The sequence below is a fragment of the Theropithecus gelada genome, chromosome 15 (genome assembly GCF_003255815.1).
Source record: "Theropithecus gelada isolate Dixy chromosome 15, Tgel_1.0, whole genome shotgun sequence".
NCBI classification, from domain to species: domain Eukaryota; kingdom Metazoa; phylum Chordata; class Mammalia; order Primates; family Cercopithecidae; genus Theropithecus; species Theropithecus gelada.
The window spans coordinates 8,755,834-8,773,733 of NC_037683.1; the positions used below are offsets into that span (position 1 = coordinate 8,755,834).

A 17,900-nucleotide genomic window follows, 5' to 3' on the forward strand; every position below is an offset into this window, starting at 1 on the left:
TCCACTGGGACCAGTCTCAGGTTGGTCCCAGAGAACCATCTGGGGGAGCTTCCCACTAGTTGAGGGTGTAAATTCAATTAACCCACAGGTGCATTTTGCAAATTTCACTGAAGTTATCATTAAGCTACTTGTAATAAGCCCTTTCAGTACCTTCCTGGCTGGATCCTACCTTCATGCATGCTCAAGGTCAGCTGAGCCAGGACAGCTACCTTCCTGACACTGCCTATGGCTCTGAAATATTGATGAGTAGAGGGAAGCCTGGCTCCCTCCCAGATCAGCAATCCTTTCATTCATCATAAACCTTCCTGCAGGAGGCAAATTAATTTTGCTTAATAGCATTCAATTACTGATTCAGTTTAAGAATGGGACCGTGGGTGGTGAAGGTTCAAATTTCCTCTTCTTCCTCCTTTGGGCTCATGATGAGTTGACGGGCAGGGAGGAGCAATCAGGCTTAGGATTCCAAAAGAAATTCCTGTAATCCTAAATTATCTTCAAGATGAGTATCAACTAACAGAATCTACAAGAACCTCCTCTGAGAAACCCAGTGCATTAATGAGGGACACTCAGAAAGTCTCACAGTTGAGAAGATAGAACACCTGCCTCTGGGGCTGCAGTGGATTCACGCAGGCACGCACACAACATCCGAAGACGCAAAATCACAGCAGCTTTCTTATCTGTTATCTGGCAACCTCTCTGGCAGTCTTGTTATTTTGAAAAAATTAAATCTCAGCCAGGTGCGGTGGCTCATATCTGTTTGGAATCCAACACTTTGGGAAGCCAAGATGGGAGGATCCCTTGAGCCCAGGAGTTTGAGACCAGCCTGGATATAGAGGGTGAGACCCCTGTCTCTTTAAAAAAAAATTTAAAAATTAGCCAGGTATGCTGCCTACTTGGGGGGCTGAGGCAGGTGGACTGCTTGAGTCCAGGAGTTTGAGACCAACCTGGGCAACACAGTAGAACCCCGTTTCAAAAAAAAAAAAAAAAAAAAGGAAGGAAGGAAAGAAAAGAGAAATAGGCTGGGCGCACGCCTGTAATCCCAGCACTTTGGGAGGCTGAGGAGGGCAGATCATCTGAGGTCAGGAGTTCGAGACTAGCCTGGCCAACTTGGCAAAATCTCGTCTCTACTAAAAATACAAAAATTAGCCGGGTGGGTGCCTGTAATCCCAGCTACTTGGGAGGCTGAGGCAGGGGAACTGCTTGAACCCAGGAGGCAGAGGTTGCACTGAGCCAAGATCACGCCACTGCACTCTCCAGCGTGGGTGACAGAGCAAGACTCTGTCTCCAAAAAAAAAAAAAAAAAAAAAAGACCAGGTATGGGGGCCCACGCCTGTAATCCCAGCACTTTGGGAGTCCAAGGCAGGTGGATCATGAGGCCAGGAGTTCAAGACCAGCCTGGCAAAGATGGTGAAACCCCATCTCAACTAAAAATACAAAACTTAGCCAGACATGGTGGCAGACGCCTGTAATCCCAGCTATTCGGGAGGCTGAGATGGAGAATTGCTTGAATCTGGGAGGTGGCAGTTGCAGTGAGCCAAGATCATGCTACTGCACTCCAGGCTGGGTGAATATAAGGAACCCAGTTCAAAAAACAACACAAAAAGTACATTTAAAAATTAAATCTCTCTGGTTCTCATCATTTCTTTTTTTCTTTTCTTTTTTTTTTTTTGAGAGGTCTTGCTGTCACCCAGGGTGTAGCACAGTGGCACAATCACAGCTCGCTGCAGCCTCGACCTCCTAGACTCAAGTGATCCTCAGAATCCTGAGTAGCTGGGACCACAGGTGTGCGCCACCACGCCCGACTAATTTTTGTATTTTTAGTAGAGACGTGGTTTCACTATGTTGCTCAGGCAGGCAACAGCCTGCCTCAGTCTCCCAAAGTGCTGGGATTCAGGTGTGAGACACCGCGTCTGGCCTCATCTCTTTTTTATTCAGTCAATACAAACTCACCAAGCCCTGACTCTGAGCCAGGCCCTGGGATACAGCAGTATACACGACAGCTGCAGCCTTTACCCCTGGGGCAGCTGCCATCCTGTGAGGAGAGAAGGGCACTGAAGCACAAATTATGCACTCACTGAGTGACATGTACACACAGCCACTGCCGACGGGCGTGCGATCAGGTACTCCTCCTCCCCTGGGGGATGGGAAGGCCTTCACAGAGGACAAGACATGAGAACTGAGAAGCATCAGATATGGATAATGAAGTGCTCCCAGGGATTTTAACCTTCACCCTCTGGGATGAACTTTTTGTGTTCCTCTCTGGACGCAAACCTGCTGCTCCCATCGGCAGGGGACAATGAAATGACCAGTTCATACTGTACTCTGCCTAACAGAACCAGCGACACGACCGGAACTGTGGCCCTCCCAAACCAGCCAAACACCTCTTCCACATGAACACTCGATTCTTCACAGCACCAACAATTAGACGGTTTAAATGATTAAAAAATGCTTTAAAAGTCTCTCCTGAATTTTGCTTGCTGAGGTCCTGACAAAGGAAACTCCTACCTTGCTTCACTAAGAAAATCAGACAGACAGAGGTGTCATGTTTTCATTCCTGGGTTTCAAGGTGCCCTGGCAGGCGTAAGCACGGGCTCCCAAGCCAGACCAGGGAAAAGGGGTGAAAGAGAGGGTTTCTCAAAGGGCCTGAACACAGCTCAGCCATGAGCCAGAGTGTTAGAAGGCAATGCGGAGAGTGCTGGAGAACAGCAGGTGTGGAGGCTCAGAGGTGAGAGAGCTGCACATATCAGGGAACGAAAAGTAGCTCAAAGCGGCTGGCCTGTGCACAGCCTAGGAAACAGGGCAGGGCTAAGAGTAAAGCCAAAAATTCAGTAACACACAGAAGACTGAACTTGTTCTCCTCGTTGGTTTTGGGGGTCCCAGGGAACCTCTAAAGCAAGATTGTCCAACCTGCACCCCAGGACACCTTTGAATGCGGTCCAACACAAATTCGTAAACTTTCTTAAAACATTATGAGATTTTTTTTGCAATTATTTTATTTTTCTTTTTTAGCTCATCAGCTATCGTTAGTGTTAGTGTGCTTTAAGTGTGGCCCAAGACAATTCTTCCAATGTGGCCCAGGGAAGCCAAAAGATTGGACACTCCTGCTCTGAAGGGTTTTGTTTTGCGATAGGGGCTCACTCTATCTCCCAGGCTGGAGTGCAGTGGCGTGATCATGGTTCACTGAAGGCTCAACCTGCTGGGCTTACATGATCTCAAACAGCTGGGACTATAGGCGCACACCATCGCGTCCAGCTAACTTCTTATGGAGACAGGGTCTCACTACGTTGCCCAGGCTGGTCTCGAATTCTGGAGCTCAAGCAATCCTCCCATCTGTTTTCCAAACTGCTAGGACTGTGGGCATGAGGCACCCTGCCAGCCCGTTTTTGTTTTTTAGACTAGTCAACTGCAGCAGTGAGAAGAAGGGAAAGAGCAGAACAAGGAGTTCGATCTGTAACTATGAAAAACCAATGGAGAGGAGCCACAACCACCTTTGAACCAGCCTCCCAAAGGCTTTAGACAACACCATGATCAGATGTTGAGACCAATCCCTCCGTGGAGGAAGGATGAAGAGAAAAAAGAGGAAGAGCCCAAATGAGGTCAAAGACCTTGAGTCTGCAGAGGCCCCTCTAAAAGGCAGTGAGATGTCCATCGATGTAGAGCAATCAAAGAGTGGATGGGGCAGTGAACAGCAGGCTGATCCCACCTCAGTGGTTGCTAGGAAAGAAGGAAGAGCAACAAGGTAATGAAGTTGAAGACAGCAGAGAGAATCTTTAAGGTAAAGTCTGACGGGTCTGTCCTTTCACAGGGAAGGAAATGAGGATGGGGAGGGGACCGAGAGAAAGCAAAGAGGTTAAGGCACTGCAGGTCTTAACCAAGTAAGGCCCAGGGTGGGGTGAGAGCAAAGGAGAGGAAGGTGCTCCGCCTGGCACCTCCCTGGCATCATGCGTCACCACGTCACATCCTCCAGGCTCAGGCAAGACACCCTCTGAAGGGAGGTAGGCTATGAGCCACTCCATAAATGAGCCTGTGCACCCCACATGGGGACTGATGAAGAAACATCACCACGGTGCAGATGCCAGGCCATGTAGGTGCTAAGACTGACAAATGGACCTTGGGGACAAGTGCTATCTTTGAGAAATGTAGTTAGAATAAGCGGAGCTCACCGTTGTTTCCAAAACCCAGCAGGCTGGCTCACGCCTATAATCCCAGTACTTTGGGAGGCTGAGGCGAGAGGATCACTTGAGCCCAGGAGGGAGAGACCAGCTTGGGCAACATAGGGAGACCTTGTCTCTACTAAAAATAAACATAAATCAGCTGGACATGGTGACACATGCCTGTAGTCCCAGCTACTTGAGAGGCTGAAGTAGGAGGGGAAGCAGAGGCCAAAGTGAGCCCTGACTGTGCCACTGCACTCCAGCTTGGGTGACCGAGTGAGACCCTGTCTCAGTAAAACAAACAGAGAGATTAAAAATAAAAACCCACCAGTGGTGATGCCATCATTTCCAGTCACGTGTAAGACATTCCTTTATCGGATAGCAGTTGGCAGGGGTGAGGCTCCCAAGCCTTGCACTGGAGCTCCAGTCACAGCTGAAGCAGCAGAGGCAGGGACTAAGCTTACTCGTGGAGTAAGAAAAAGGAGAGCAGGGGGGTTAAGAGTCTCGGCCCTGCACAATTGAACATCCTGGGTTCAAATTCCAACTCTGCTGCTCACTGCCTGTGTGGCCTCCGATAAGTCAGCTAACCCTCTCTGGGCCTCGGTTTCTTCACCTGTTAAGGCAGGAGTAATGATACCCACCCTTGGGGTTGCTGGGGGAATTAATGGGGTAGTACACAGAAAGCAATCGGCTCGCAGTGAGCAGTTGGCTACTTGCCATGACAGTGTTTGTATCATATAGGATTAGCCCAATACCAAATGTAGCATATACAGTCACAGCGGCTGCCACCTCTGGCAAGAATCCAGTAAGTAAAAGTAGAACAAATGGGGACCTGGGGGCTGCCAGGGCGCCTGGGCTCTCCTACAAGCAGCGCTGCCATATGCACAGGATGAGTCAGGACGCCGAGCAGGGGCTGAGCCCGCTCCGAGCAGGGTGAAACCGGCATGATGCAGTGAGCAGCCAGGCGGCAGGTTGCAGCCTGGGGTCCCACGCCTCCCTCCACTGTTCTTCCAAAGATTTCCCTGACTTAGGAACACTGACAGCCTGCTGCTCACCGGACTGTGGCAGGCTGGGTGTTGGGCTTCTGTGGGAGTGGAGGCTCACCAAGGCTGGGCGGGCTATTTCTGACCTCACCATTAGGAGCAGCAAATATGGTGAAGAATGAGTGTAGGAAGAGAAACAAGGCCCCAGGTAGGAGGCCTGCCTTCCAGCCCTGCCCCATCCCAGCTTGGTGTGCCTGCCCTTGGCCTGCCGCCTCCGTCTCCAGGCATCGAACTCCTCATATGTAGGAGAATTCCTTTGTAGCAATGGTTCTTAATGGGGGTGAACAACAGAATCACCCGAAGAGCTTTAAGTATAGATGCCCAGGCCACCCCCATTCATCTTATGGAATCAGGCCCAGCTATGAACATTCTGAAACCTCTGCAGGGGAAAGGGAAGGAGGAGATGGGGGTGGGGGAGGGTGTCATGTCCACCTGGTCCTGGGGGTCCTGTAAGGCTGGCCTCTTGTCCTGTGGGTTCCTCTACCTCCAACTCACTCTCAGGAAAATGACCATGACACTCCATTCTGGTAAATCCTTCTTACTGATGAGAACAGGACAAGTGCCCACTGAGGCAGGAAATACCACAGCCCCTGCAAATGCCCAACAAGTCAATTCTCTCCCTGACTCAGCAACAGAAGAGCAACGCCCCCCACAGTGCACAGGAGGCGCTGCCCCTGCCCTAGGTGGTCCCCTCTCCCCTCTAAGTGAAAGAGGAACTAAGAAGGCCAGCAAGGAGACAGATTATCCCCTCCTTCCCAGCTGACTTCCCAGGAGGATCCTGGAACTGTGACAAGGACAAAAACAACAGCACTGGTCACTGCCATCAACTGAGTCATCACCATGTGCCAGGGGCTGGGGTGGGCACCTCTCATGCTTCATCTCACAATGGCCTCTGTGCGGGAAGCAGGCCTGACACATTCAGGCCTGGAGAAGTTTAGTAAATGATCAAAGTCACCCAGCTTGTAAGTGGAGAAGCCAATACGCAAACTCAAGTCCACCTCCCTCCAAGGACCAAGCTCTTAACACCTACGCTTCATGCTAAGTGACAGGCAGTTCATAACCTTAAAGTCCACTAGCGACTTTAGGACGACACAGTTCAGGACGATTACTTCAGGACGAGGCAGTCATGACTCAAAAGGCTGGGCAATGCCCAAGAGCAGGCAGTAATCCTTTCTAAGGAGTTTATACCACATGATTTATGGGACACACAGAAGCAAAGGCCCACAACAGCCACTTAAAGGGTGAAAAATTTCTAAAACAATCCTTTCCTGAGTGCAAGACAGCCTCAGAGCCTAGAAACACCCCCACCTACTCTTCATCCTCATTGTCTGCTTCCTCTCTGCTGTGCGTCAAAGGGAATTTTGAGTCAAACACAAAAATTAAAGACATAAAGATATGGACAGCCCGGCTGGCGTTAAGAGTACCTCAGATTTACTCTGAGTCTCAGCATTTCCACAATCTGCTTACGTCCTGGGCTCCATTCAGCTTGCTCAGCATGGGGGACAGAGGAGCATCCCCCGTTTGTGGTCAGGCACAGGCCTGAAAGTCTGGCTGAACAGCTTCCCTCAATCACCAAAGGACGCAGGCCACGGGCTGACCTGGGACCACACTGGCTTGAAATGTCCCTTCTGGGGAGGGTTTAGTTCACGAGCTGTCCTCTGGCCTCCACTAGGAAAAGATCCCACTAATCCCACTCAAAGACCATATCAGGAGCAAGTATGGGAAAGGCTGCGAGTGGCCAAGAACAACTACACAGAGAATGAAATTCTTTGATCTTCAAAATGTTGAGTCATGTGAAAATGAATCAAAAATACATTTCTGGCCGGGCATGGTGGCTCACACCTGTAATCTCAGCACTGTGGGCGGATCACCTGAGGTTAGGAATTCAAGATCAGCCTGGCCAACATGGTGAAACCCCGTCTCTACTAAAAATACAAAAATTAGCCAGGCACGGTGGCACATGCCTGTAATCCCAGCTACTCGGGAGACTGAGGCAGAATTGCTTGAAACCAGGAGGCAGAGGTTGCAGTGAGCCGAGATCGCACCATTGCACTCCAGCCTAGGCAACAAGAGCAGAAGTCTGTCTCAAAAAACAAACAAACAAACAAAAAGCATTTGCAATATACATTTGAAGCGATGACCCAGGAGATATGAAAAGTCATCAAACTGAATAGTTAAGGACTGTGCATATTATTGTAAACAAAATTATATCTTAAATGATAAAAAGCATCAATGAAAGCAGCAGAAACAGCTCCTGAGAGCACTAAAGACCACACACACCACCAGGAGAGTTAGCTCTGACAAAGACCTCTGCTGCCAAGCCTGTTAGGTTTCCAGCTCCTATTTACCTTCGATTCTAGAACCACAGTGCACCAAAGGCCCTGCGAGAGGATGGTGTGCAAAGGGCCATGCTGATCTCAGACTCAGTTCCCGTCAGTCTCTCCTGTTTCTCTGCCAGTGGCAACCTGCAGCCGCAATGCTGTGAGCTATGCCAGTGAGACTTGGGACACAATGCTGCAGCTGGGCTGAGGCGCACACTACCGCCCACCCCTCCTGTCCACTGCACACAATCACAGCAGCGAGCTAGGCAAGAATGAAGGTCAGACTTCCCAATGCTTGATGACAAAGGCTGGTTAATAGCAGGCAGAACCTTCTCAGCAAGAGACTCTGACCTTCCCTAAATACTGCAGTCATCAATTGAGAAGAGCTGGTGGTTCTCACAATGTCTCAAGGCACACGGAAAGCACATGCATGTTAACACCAGTAGGCAGAAGAACCAGGCCCGGCAGGTCCAGGGAGGGTCTGCCACCACAGACCACTAACCAGGTCCTCTGGCAGGCTGTGGGCCCCCTGAAGTACTAGATTCCCAACACTTTAAAGGCCTAAAAAAAGCCTGACAGTGTGTCCAAGACAAGACTGCCTCTCAGCAGGATGATATGAGAGGCCTCTGCTCTTGGGTATAGCTTAAATGAACTGAGAGTGGTACCACTGGTTAATGGATTATTTCATAATGTTGATCAGAAGCTGTGACTCGGTTGATGGCATTACAGGAATACAGTGCAATCTGCTAACGAAAAGTAATGACAAGAGGGTTTTGGTGATTAAAGAAATTTAAAATCACTGTATTAAACCAGCTTAATAAAAAACACACATTGGCCAGGCACAGTGGCTCATGCCTGTAATCCCAGCACTTTGAGAGGCCGAGACAGGCAGATCACCTGAGCCTCCCAAATAGCTAGGGTTACAGGTGTGCACCACTACGTACGCCTGGTTAATTTTTTTTTTTTTTTTTTGAGACAGAGTCTCACTGTTGCCCAGTCTGGAGTCCAGTGGCGTGATCTCAGCTCACTGCAAGCTCCGCCTCCCGGGTTCACGCCATTCTCCTGCCTCAGCCTCCCAAGTAGCTGGAACTACAGGCGCCCGCCACCACGCCCGGCTAATTTTTTGTATTTTTAGTAGAGACGGGGTTTCACCCTGTTAGCCAGGATAGTCTCAATCTCCTGGCCTCAAGCAATCCACCCACCTCGCCTTCCTGAAGTGCTGGGATTACAGGTGAGAGCCACCATGCCTGGCCTATTTTTTTTTTTTTTTTTTAAAGAAAACAAAAAAGAACAGAGCAGAACTGCTCTTTGAGGTTCATTCCAGTGGAAGTGATAGAAAAGAGAAAGCAAGAAAAAAAAAAAGCAGAAAAAGGGGAGAGGGTCTCTCCTGGGAATGAGTCCTTCCGGGTAAGTCTCACATCATAATAAGGCTGGTGTGTTCCTATCCAAATCACTGCAGAAGGGTAATAAGATGATTTAAATTAATCTAAAGAAGAGGTTATTAAATCTGGGGTCCATGAATCTCATGATATTACATGGAAAATTTTATATAGACATGGGAAAGTCTGTATCTCTCACTAGATTCTCAAATAGGTCTATTATTCCCCAAAGGGATAAAAACCACCAATAGGAAAAGGAAAGCAAGGATGAAAAATAAGAATTAAATATATAAAGATGAGTTGCAGCCATGATACACGCAGTGATTATTTCTCTTCTTGTCTTCCCTAGTAGGTTTCTTGTTAGGTCTGTTTATATGAACATACCCAAATACAACAGAGTTCTTTGGCATAAGCTGCCCTGGGCTAACAGACATCTTAAATAACCATAAGCATCTGGCCAACTAAGTCTGGAATAAGCTCAATAGGCAAAGAGAAGAACCAGACAGACCTTCACTCAACTTCACATCCCCATGTCCATGAGAGACTCAACAAGCCTCATCTCTAACACAACAGTTCTCCATCTTTTGGTCTGAAGACCTTTTCACACTTTTAAAAATTCCCTAAGACCCCAAGATTTTTGTTAATATGATTACATCTACAAATATGGATCAGAAAGTAAAACAGGATGGGTCCAGTGGCTCACACCTGTAATCCCAGCCCTTTGGGAGACTGAGGCAGGAGGACAGCTAGAGGCCAGGAGTTCAAGATCAGCCTGGGCAATATGGTGAGACTCCATCTCCGCAAAAAAAATGTTTTTAATTAGTGAGGCATGGTAGTGCATGCCTGTAGTTCCAGCTACATGGAAGGCTAAGATGAGAAGACCACATGAGCCTAGGAGTTCGAGGTTACAATGAACTATGATCACACCACTGCACTCCAGCCTGCATGACACAGGACCCTGTCTCTAAAATTAACACATATATATATATATATATATATATTTGAGACAGAGTCCTATTCTGTGGCTCAGGCTGGAGTGCAGTGGCACGATATCAATTCACTGCAACCTCCACCTCCCAGGTTCAAGCAATCCTTCTGCCTCAGCTTCCTGGGTAGCTGGGACTACAGGTGTGTGCTACCATGCCCAGCTAATTTTTGTATTTTTAGTAGAGACAGGGTTTTACCATGTTGGCCAGGCTAGTCTCGAACTCCTGACCTCAACTGATCCGTTTGCCTCCTCCTCCCAAAGTGCTGGGATTACAGGCATAAGCTACTTTGCCTGGCCCCAAAATAAAAAACCTCTTTTCTAAAAAAAAAAAAAAAGAAGAAGAAGAATGAGAAGAGTGGAATTATTTTTGTAGTTCTCTTTAATGTCTAGCTTAATAAGATGCAGCTGGGCCCTCATATTTGATTCAATCAGCATTCAACTTGCTGTGAGGGAGTATTCGGTTAAAATATATGAAGAAAATCTGGCCCCATACAGATAGATATAGGCCTTTTCAGATTACTGTGAATAGTCTGTGATTCTACATTAAAGCCTGACAAGAGGTTGCTTCTAAAGATGAGGGAGGTGGGGAATCTGAAATGTATCAATGAACGTTCCACACTCTCACATTAATAAACTCCTCTGGGCCAGGCGCAGTGGCTCAAGCCTGTAATCCCAGCAATTTGGGAGGCTGAGACGGGCGGATCACGAGGTCAAGAGATCGAGACCATCCTGGCTAACACAGTGAAACCCCGTCTCTACTAAAAAATACAAAAAACTAGCCGGGCGAGGTGGCGGGTGCCTGTAGTCCCAGCTACGCAGGAGGCTAAGGCAGGAGAATGGCGTGAACCCGGGAGGCGGAGCTTGCAGTGAGCTGAGATCCAGCCACTGCACTCCAGCCTGGGTGACAGAGCGAGACTCCGTCTCAAAAAAAAAAAAAAAAAAAAAAAAACCAAAAAACTCCCCTGGTCCATCTTGCAGTTTCAGGAGAGCTTTTACCCCAGTGCATGACTGGAACATCCTGCACTGGCCAGGTGGAAGACACTGTTTCAGTGTGTTATGTAGATCTCCCAGATACAGAAACATTTTATTACAGAATTCCTAAAAAATCACATTGTTAGTATCACCTCTGCTTACATCAGAAGTCTTATAAGAACTGGGAAACTGGCCGGGCGTGGTGGCTCACATCTATAATCCCAGCATTTTGGGAGGCCAAGGTGAGCGGATCACTTGAGGTCAGAGTTTGAGACCAGCTTGGGCAACAAAGTGAGACCCTATCTCTACAAAAAATACAAGAATTAGCCGGGCATGGTGGCAAAGACCTGAAGTCCTACCTACTCAGGAGGCTGCAGTGGGAGGCTCACTTGAGCCCAGGAGGTCAAGGCTGCAGTGAGCTGAGATTGTGCCACTGCACTCCAGCCTGACTCAAGGAAAAAAAAAAAAAAAAAAAAAAAAAGAACTGGGAAACTGTCAGTTAGAAAACTGTCAGGCTTACAGGGATAAATACAAGTTTTCCTTTATCACTAGCAACAAATACTGTTAGTTATTTTTGTTGAAGTAATATGTTCACTTTGTTCATTTTCAAGAGAATGTCCACCAAAAACCCAAGTCTGTGTCACCATAACAGTCATTCTTCCAGATAAAAGCAGCTTGGCCAGGCACAGTGGCTCATGCCTGTAATCCCAGTACTCTGGGAGGCCTAGGCGGATGGATCACTTGAGCTCAGGAGTTTGAGACCAGCCTGGGCAATATGACAAAATCCTATCTCTACAAAAAATACAAAAATTAGCCGGGCATGGCAGCACACGCCTGTAGTCCCAGCTACTGTGAGGGGTAAGGTGAGAAGATCAGCTGAGCCCAGGAGGCTGAGACTGCGGCTGCAGTGAGCCAAGATTATACCACTGGACTCCAGCCTGGGCAACAGTGCAAGACCCTGTCTCAAATAAATAAATAAAAAACAACAACAACAAAAAATAAAAGCAGCTAGTTCAGCTTGCAATTCAAACAAGTGCACATGTACTTTCCCTCAAGGCCACACCCATCACACTTCAGGCCCAGCAGCAGTGCTGTGTGCACCCCTCCCATGCTGTCTCACAGAACATTAAAAGGCAAGGGTTGAGATTTAATCACGTGAACAGTTTTATTATTTCAAGACCATTCTTAAGTGATATGAGCCTTTTTCGCCCCCTGTGAGTAGGTGACAGTCAAGAATGCAGTGGCTACTAGTAAAGTCTGGTGCCACAGCCTGGAATCACGTGAGGGTGCCGGCAATTTTACCCATCATTGCTTTTCACCATCAGGCAATGTCAACAGTACAAGAGACTCATACTGTATGATTATGAAAATAGTTTAGATCCTGAGGACCCCCTCGAGAACCGCTGCCCTAACAAATGCCTCGCATGGCCGCGGCTCCTTTCAGAGCACAGCGGCACCTCGGAACGAAGCCATTCCTCCCTCAACTCTGCAGCCAGCCAACCGGGATTATTTAAATACTTCTGAAGCTCACATGAAAGTTAAGGCTCTTCAGAATATATCTTCTGACTTTTCCTCCGAAACACAAGGCCAAAAAAAGGATGGTCAGCAGCAGAGACTGTTAATTAAATTTACAGTGTGTATCTCGACACCAGTCCTATAAGGTAATGACACTGGAGAAAGAGAAGGCAATGGGGATGTGGGCTCAAGGGCAGTCAGAGCCAGTAAATCTTGGCAGGCAAGACAGAGTGGAGCCAGCGCTAGGTGTGTCTGTGCGAGACTCAATTAAGCTCCCCCTCGGAGGATGCAGTGCAGCTGTGAGTTTCAGTGACCGAGGACCTGAGAGAAGCCACAGCATGTGACAGGAGAGACAAAGACATGGCTAAAGGACAGTGGGCAGCTTCGGCCTCAATGCTTTCCTTTAGATTTCCCTCAGGTATGGTCAAAAGGAATCCAAAGACAAAGAAATAAAAGCCAAAAAAAAAAAAAACACTCTCTGAAAGCTATATTCACCCCAAATGCAGGAAGAAAAACTACAAATAGCATTTCTCTCACTTGCAATTACTGGGCCTGGACTGCATCTAAACTAAAAATGAGATTCTTTGCCATAGTGGCTTTTGTTGTTGTTGCTTTGAGATAGGGTCTGTCGGCCGGGCGCGGTGGCTCACGCCTGTAATCCTAACACTTTGGGAGGCCGAGGCGGGCGGATCACAAGGTCAGGAGATCGAGACCACGGTGAAACACCGTCTCTACTAAAAATACAAAAAATTAGCCGGGCGCGGTAGTGGGCGCCTGTAGTCCCAGCTACTCAGGAGGCTGAGGCAGGAGAATGGCGTGAATCCGGGAGGTGGAGCTTGCAGTGAGCCGAGATCGCGCCACTGCACTCCAGCCTGGGGGACACAGCAAGACTCCGTCTCAAAAAAAAAAAAAAAAAAAAGAAGAGAGATAGGGTCTGGCTCTGTTGCCCAAGCTGGAGTGCAGTGGTACAATCTCAGCTCACTGTAGCCTCGATCTCCTGGGCTCAAGTGATCTTCTCACCTCACTCTCCCAAGTAGCTGGGACTACAGGTGTGTGCCATCAAGTCCGGCTAATTTTTGTATTTTTTTGTAGACGTGGGGTTTTGCCATGTTGCCCAGGCTGGTCTGCCACAGTTTTTTGTATGGTTTTTGGTAGAGATGGGATGTTGCTATGTCACCCACGCTGGTCTCAAACTCCTGGCCTCAAGCAATCCTCCTGCCTCGGCCTCCCAAAGTGCTAGGATTATAGGCATGAGCCACCATGCCTGGTCTAAAAATGAGATTCTTAAGCCCAAAGTGGCCAGATGAAGTGGCTCACACCTGTAATGACAGCATTTTGGGAGGCCCCATGAGGTAGGAGGATGGCTTGAGGTTAGGAGTTCAAGACCAGCGTGGGCAACACAACCTCATCTCTACAAAAACTTTAAATTAAAAAAAATAAAAGCTCAAGTTACTGTCAAGGCCATGAAATGAGTCACTGGAATAATGAGCCTGAGAACAGGAAACAGAATGTCAGGCTCTACCCAGCAAAGCTTCCAAATCTAATAGGGGACATTACTGCCCATGGCCTTTGTGCTCCCAGTCGCCTCCAGATCTCAGGAGAAGTGAACCGTGGGGGCACAGAGGCCGATGGGGCCACAGATCTCAGAACCAGCGACTAGCAGCGTGCTCACTCCCACTTTCCCGCAAGCTCCATAGCACATAGCCACCCTGCAGTCACACCCGAGGTCGGCTCCAGCACAGAAGGCCATTCCTGAGACCTCTCTGCAGGGGAGGCTCCAGCTGGGAACATGGCTGCTCTGGCTCTGGCAGTGTCACAAGCATAACCATTTTTCAGGGTACAGAGTGATGCCCAAAAGCACTTCACAGCCTCAATCAATTCAGGGAAAAGACCATGAACCAAAATGACAATCTCGTTCTAATCTGCTCTGTCCCTCTTTCAGAGGATTTGTGATATTTGCTGATGAGAAATGGGTGCTTCCTTAGCAGATGTCTTCCTAAGAATGGGGAATGTGAACCCTGGTTTACCTATGCGACTTCCTGCTCTTAGATTTCGCTCTCTGCTGAAGAGGTCCCATGCTGTCACCTGGTGGAAAAAATGAGAAACTGCCTTGTGTGCTCAGGCCATGACAAAAGCATTCCTGTTAAAGGAAGTTACCCTTTACTACAGATGCTGGGGGACAACGCTGACCCTGCGCTGCCTCACCTGCTGTGCCATCTACTCCAGACAGAGCACCTTACTAAGATCCTCAGCTACCAACCAACCTCAGGTGGAATAAATTGTCCCAGCGGCAGTCACTACAGCCACCCCACACTTGCTAAAGCGAGATGGAGGATTGAAGAGGCAGGTGAGTCAGGAGGACAAAGCAGGGGCCGGGGAGGACGCGAAGAAGGGAGGAATTCATCAAGGGGCAGGATCGAGCAAGGAGAAACACACAGGTAAGCCTCGCCAACAAAAAACATTGCCCTTGGGATTTTTACACATTTTTAGCCAAACAGCCGGAAGAACCAATGAGAAATACAGAAGTTTACAAGATAATAAAGTTAAATGGTCTCATCGCGATATATTAAAATAAGAAAAAGCCTACCTGTTCACCAAGTTACAAATACAATAAAACTATCTTCTTATATAACATGGATAAAAGAAAAATAAGGACAAGAATATCTCCAAACAGGCTGGGCGTGGTGGTTCACACTTGTAATCCCAGCACTTTGGGAGGCCGAGGCAGGTGGATCTCTTGAGGTCAGGAGTTCGAGACCAGCCTGGCCAATGTGGTGAAACCCCATCTGTCCTAAAAACACAAAAATTAGCCTAGTGTGGTAGCAGGCACCTGTAATCCCAGCTACTTGGAAGGTTGAGGAGGGAGAATTGCTTGAACCCAGAAGGCAGAGGCTCCAGTGAGCAGAGATCGCACCATTGCACTCCAGCCTGGGCAACAAGAGCAAAATTCCATCTCAAAAAAAAAAAAAAAAAAGAATATCCCCAGTTATTCCCAGAGGTGGATTTGTACTTCCTACCTTGGGTTCTTCTACTGATGGCAGGGTGCTTTACTGGGCTCCAAGAAAGTCTATGTAGACAGGCTAGAAGTAAAAGCTCTGTGACTCCTGCTTAAACCCACTGAAAAGAACCTATCACAAGAGGACACTCTAGAGGTAAAAGAAGGGAACCTGGTATCTTTGAGGGAAAAAAATGAGAAAAATGAAAGAAGGGCTATTCCCAGGGCCAGAAAGAAAACAAAGGCTGGTGCAGGTCGTAGAAGCTGAGTGGGCCTTGCTGGCCTCTGAGCACTGACCAAGGCTCCTAGCCTGGGTGAGACTTGCACACAGGCTTCCCAGGAGCAAAAGTTACTTGAGCCTGGACAGCAGGAATGCCATACTATCTGTTCCAGGCCCAAACTGGCAAGATCCTCCAGAATACTGTGCCCTAAATAACAACCTAGGGCTGACCCTGGCTTGAAACCTCAAAGTCATGTTTAATTCAACTTAAATAAATAATGTGTTATTAGCTGTATACCAGGTTGATGAAATAAGATTTACAGCTACTATGCATTTTCCAAATTTTCTAAAATGAAGCTACATTGGCTTTATAATCAGAAATAGGGTCAGCAACAAAATTTTATTAATAACAAAAACCTGTTTTATTTATTATTCATAACCTGCCTTAAAGAATGTTAATATCCACACTGAGTGTATGATACCATGGATCCAGAGACCGTTCTGAGCTTTCAGAGACAGCGGTGCTCCTTAAACCCCTGTGGTCTGAAATTCCCACTTGTGCCATGGCAGTCTGTGGTCATGAACATTATTCAAATAAGCCCAGAACCACACAAAACATTGTCTTTGCAGCTTCTCTTCTGATTTAGGAGGCATAACTGGAACATCAAGGAGATGTAAAAGGGCTATAAAGGGCACAACCATTTCAATATCAGGTAGTTTTCAAGGTTCCTTCTGCCATCAGAGTCTCGCTTTAAATGAATACCGACACATCTATTTTGAAAGTGTGTGAAATCAGCAGGCAGGGCTGCTTTACACATAGCGATCTCCAATCCATTATCCCTCCTGTTCTCACAGTGAAGTGTTATCTGGCCCTTCCAAGACAAGATTTTCTCTTCCTGACTCAGTTTTGAGAAGGTGAAAATCACAATCACAAGTGGAAATGAAATGAATCATCTTAATAAGCAGCAGTCACCCCCAACCTCCTCCTTATACAACTGACTCAACACCTCCTTCTCCAAACCACCCCTGGCTGCTCTCACGAAGTGGGCCCCAGGCCTCCCCTAGCTCGCCTCCCAGGAAGACAGCATCTGGAGGCCACAGGCTGCCTCCACTCCTCTGCAGTGCCCCAGCACGTGGGTTCAGAGCAAGCTGAGCAACACAAAATGAGCACGAGGGAACTTGCCTTTTCCATCTGTTGCTGATGCTTCTTGTAAATGTCTGATTGACCTAAAAATAAACATTTAGAGAACAAAAAGTTAGCTGGCAAATCTGCACTCCTCTCTATTTGCAGCTCTAGTAACTTGAGACTGAATTCCTCAATTATATGCTGAAAGGCTGGACTAGATCACTTTAGAGCACTCTCCCTAAAATAGGGGATGGTTGCTAATCAACACGCCTGAGGTAAAGTCGCCCTCTGCTGGCCAAATCTGTGGCAGTAAGTCTAGCAGGGACCAGAGGGTGAGGAAAAAACAAAACTCCATCATTTAATGCTCCTGTTAATCGCTCACTCCCACAACCACCCCCCACCCAACACTCCCATGACAACGGAGCATCACTGAACTCACCTGCCACCAGGAGAGAATAAACCCAAGAAGAAAGTCACCAGCTGACTTCTAGAGTCTAGGTCTAAGAGCTGTGAACGTACAGCTCCATACAAACTCATTGAGTGGAGATTTTTAACATTGCTGGAAAATGCCAGCCTCCAGGGACACTGTTTCGGGCTGTGATGTGCTGGTAACTAACGACCATCATTACGGTTCAGGCAGAGGAACATTAACATCATTACAGAAGCCGCAGGTGAGAGGTGGAGGCACCATGAAAAGCCACCAACGGAGAGACTACCCTGAGGGTTAAGCAGGGCACAGGCAGACAGGCTGTGTGAGGGAAGGCAGCTGGGGTCTGACACTGTCACTCACTCTTGTCAGCAAATCAATTACTCTTTAAATCCTCCGTAATTTGCGCACCTGTGAGAGGGGCTATCTGCTTGAGAACTGAATGGACCACCACACGAAAGCTAACCAGTACACTGCTGGCCCTGAAGCAATGCTGGCTGAATCGGGATATTTACAAGTATTATTATTATTATTTTTATTTTATTTATTTATTTTTGAGACACAGTCTTGCTCTGTTGCCAGGCTGAGGTGCAGTGGCATGATCTTGGCTCACTGCAACCTCCGCCTCCTGGGTTCAAGCGATTCTCCTGCCTCAGTCTCCGGAGCAGTTGGGACTACAGGCGCACGCCACCATCCCCAGCTAATTTTTGTATTTTTAGTTGAGACGGGGTTTCACCATGTTGGCCAGGATGGTCTTGATCTC

General features: G+C 47.8%; 1 protein-coding gene across 1 annotated transcript in view; it reads right to left on the bottom strand.

The window, feature by feature from the left end:
* Positions 1–17,900, bottom strand: part of GPR107 (G protein-coupled receptor 107) — an 83,418-nt gene that overhangs the window by 15,661 nt on the left and 49,857 nt on the right. Inside the window, 3 exon segments of the mRNA XM_025360754.1 lie at positions 14,397–14,421; positions 14,423–14,454; positions 16,768–16,811. Coding sequence (XP_025216539.1) covers positions 14,397–14,421; positions 14,423–14,454; positions 16,768–16,811 — 101 coding nt within the window.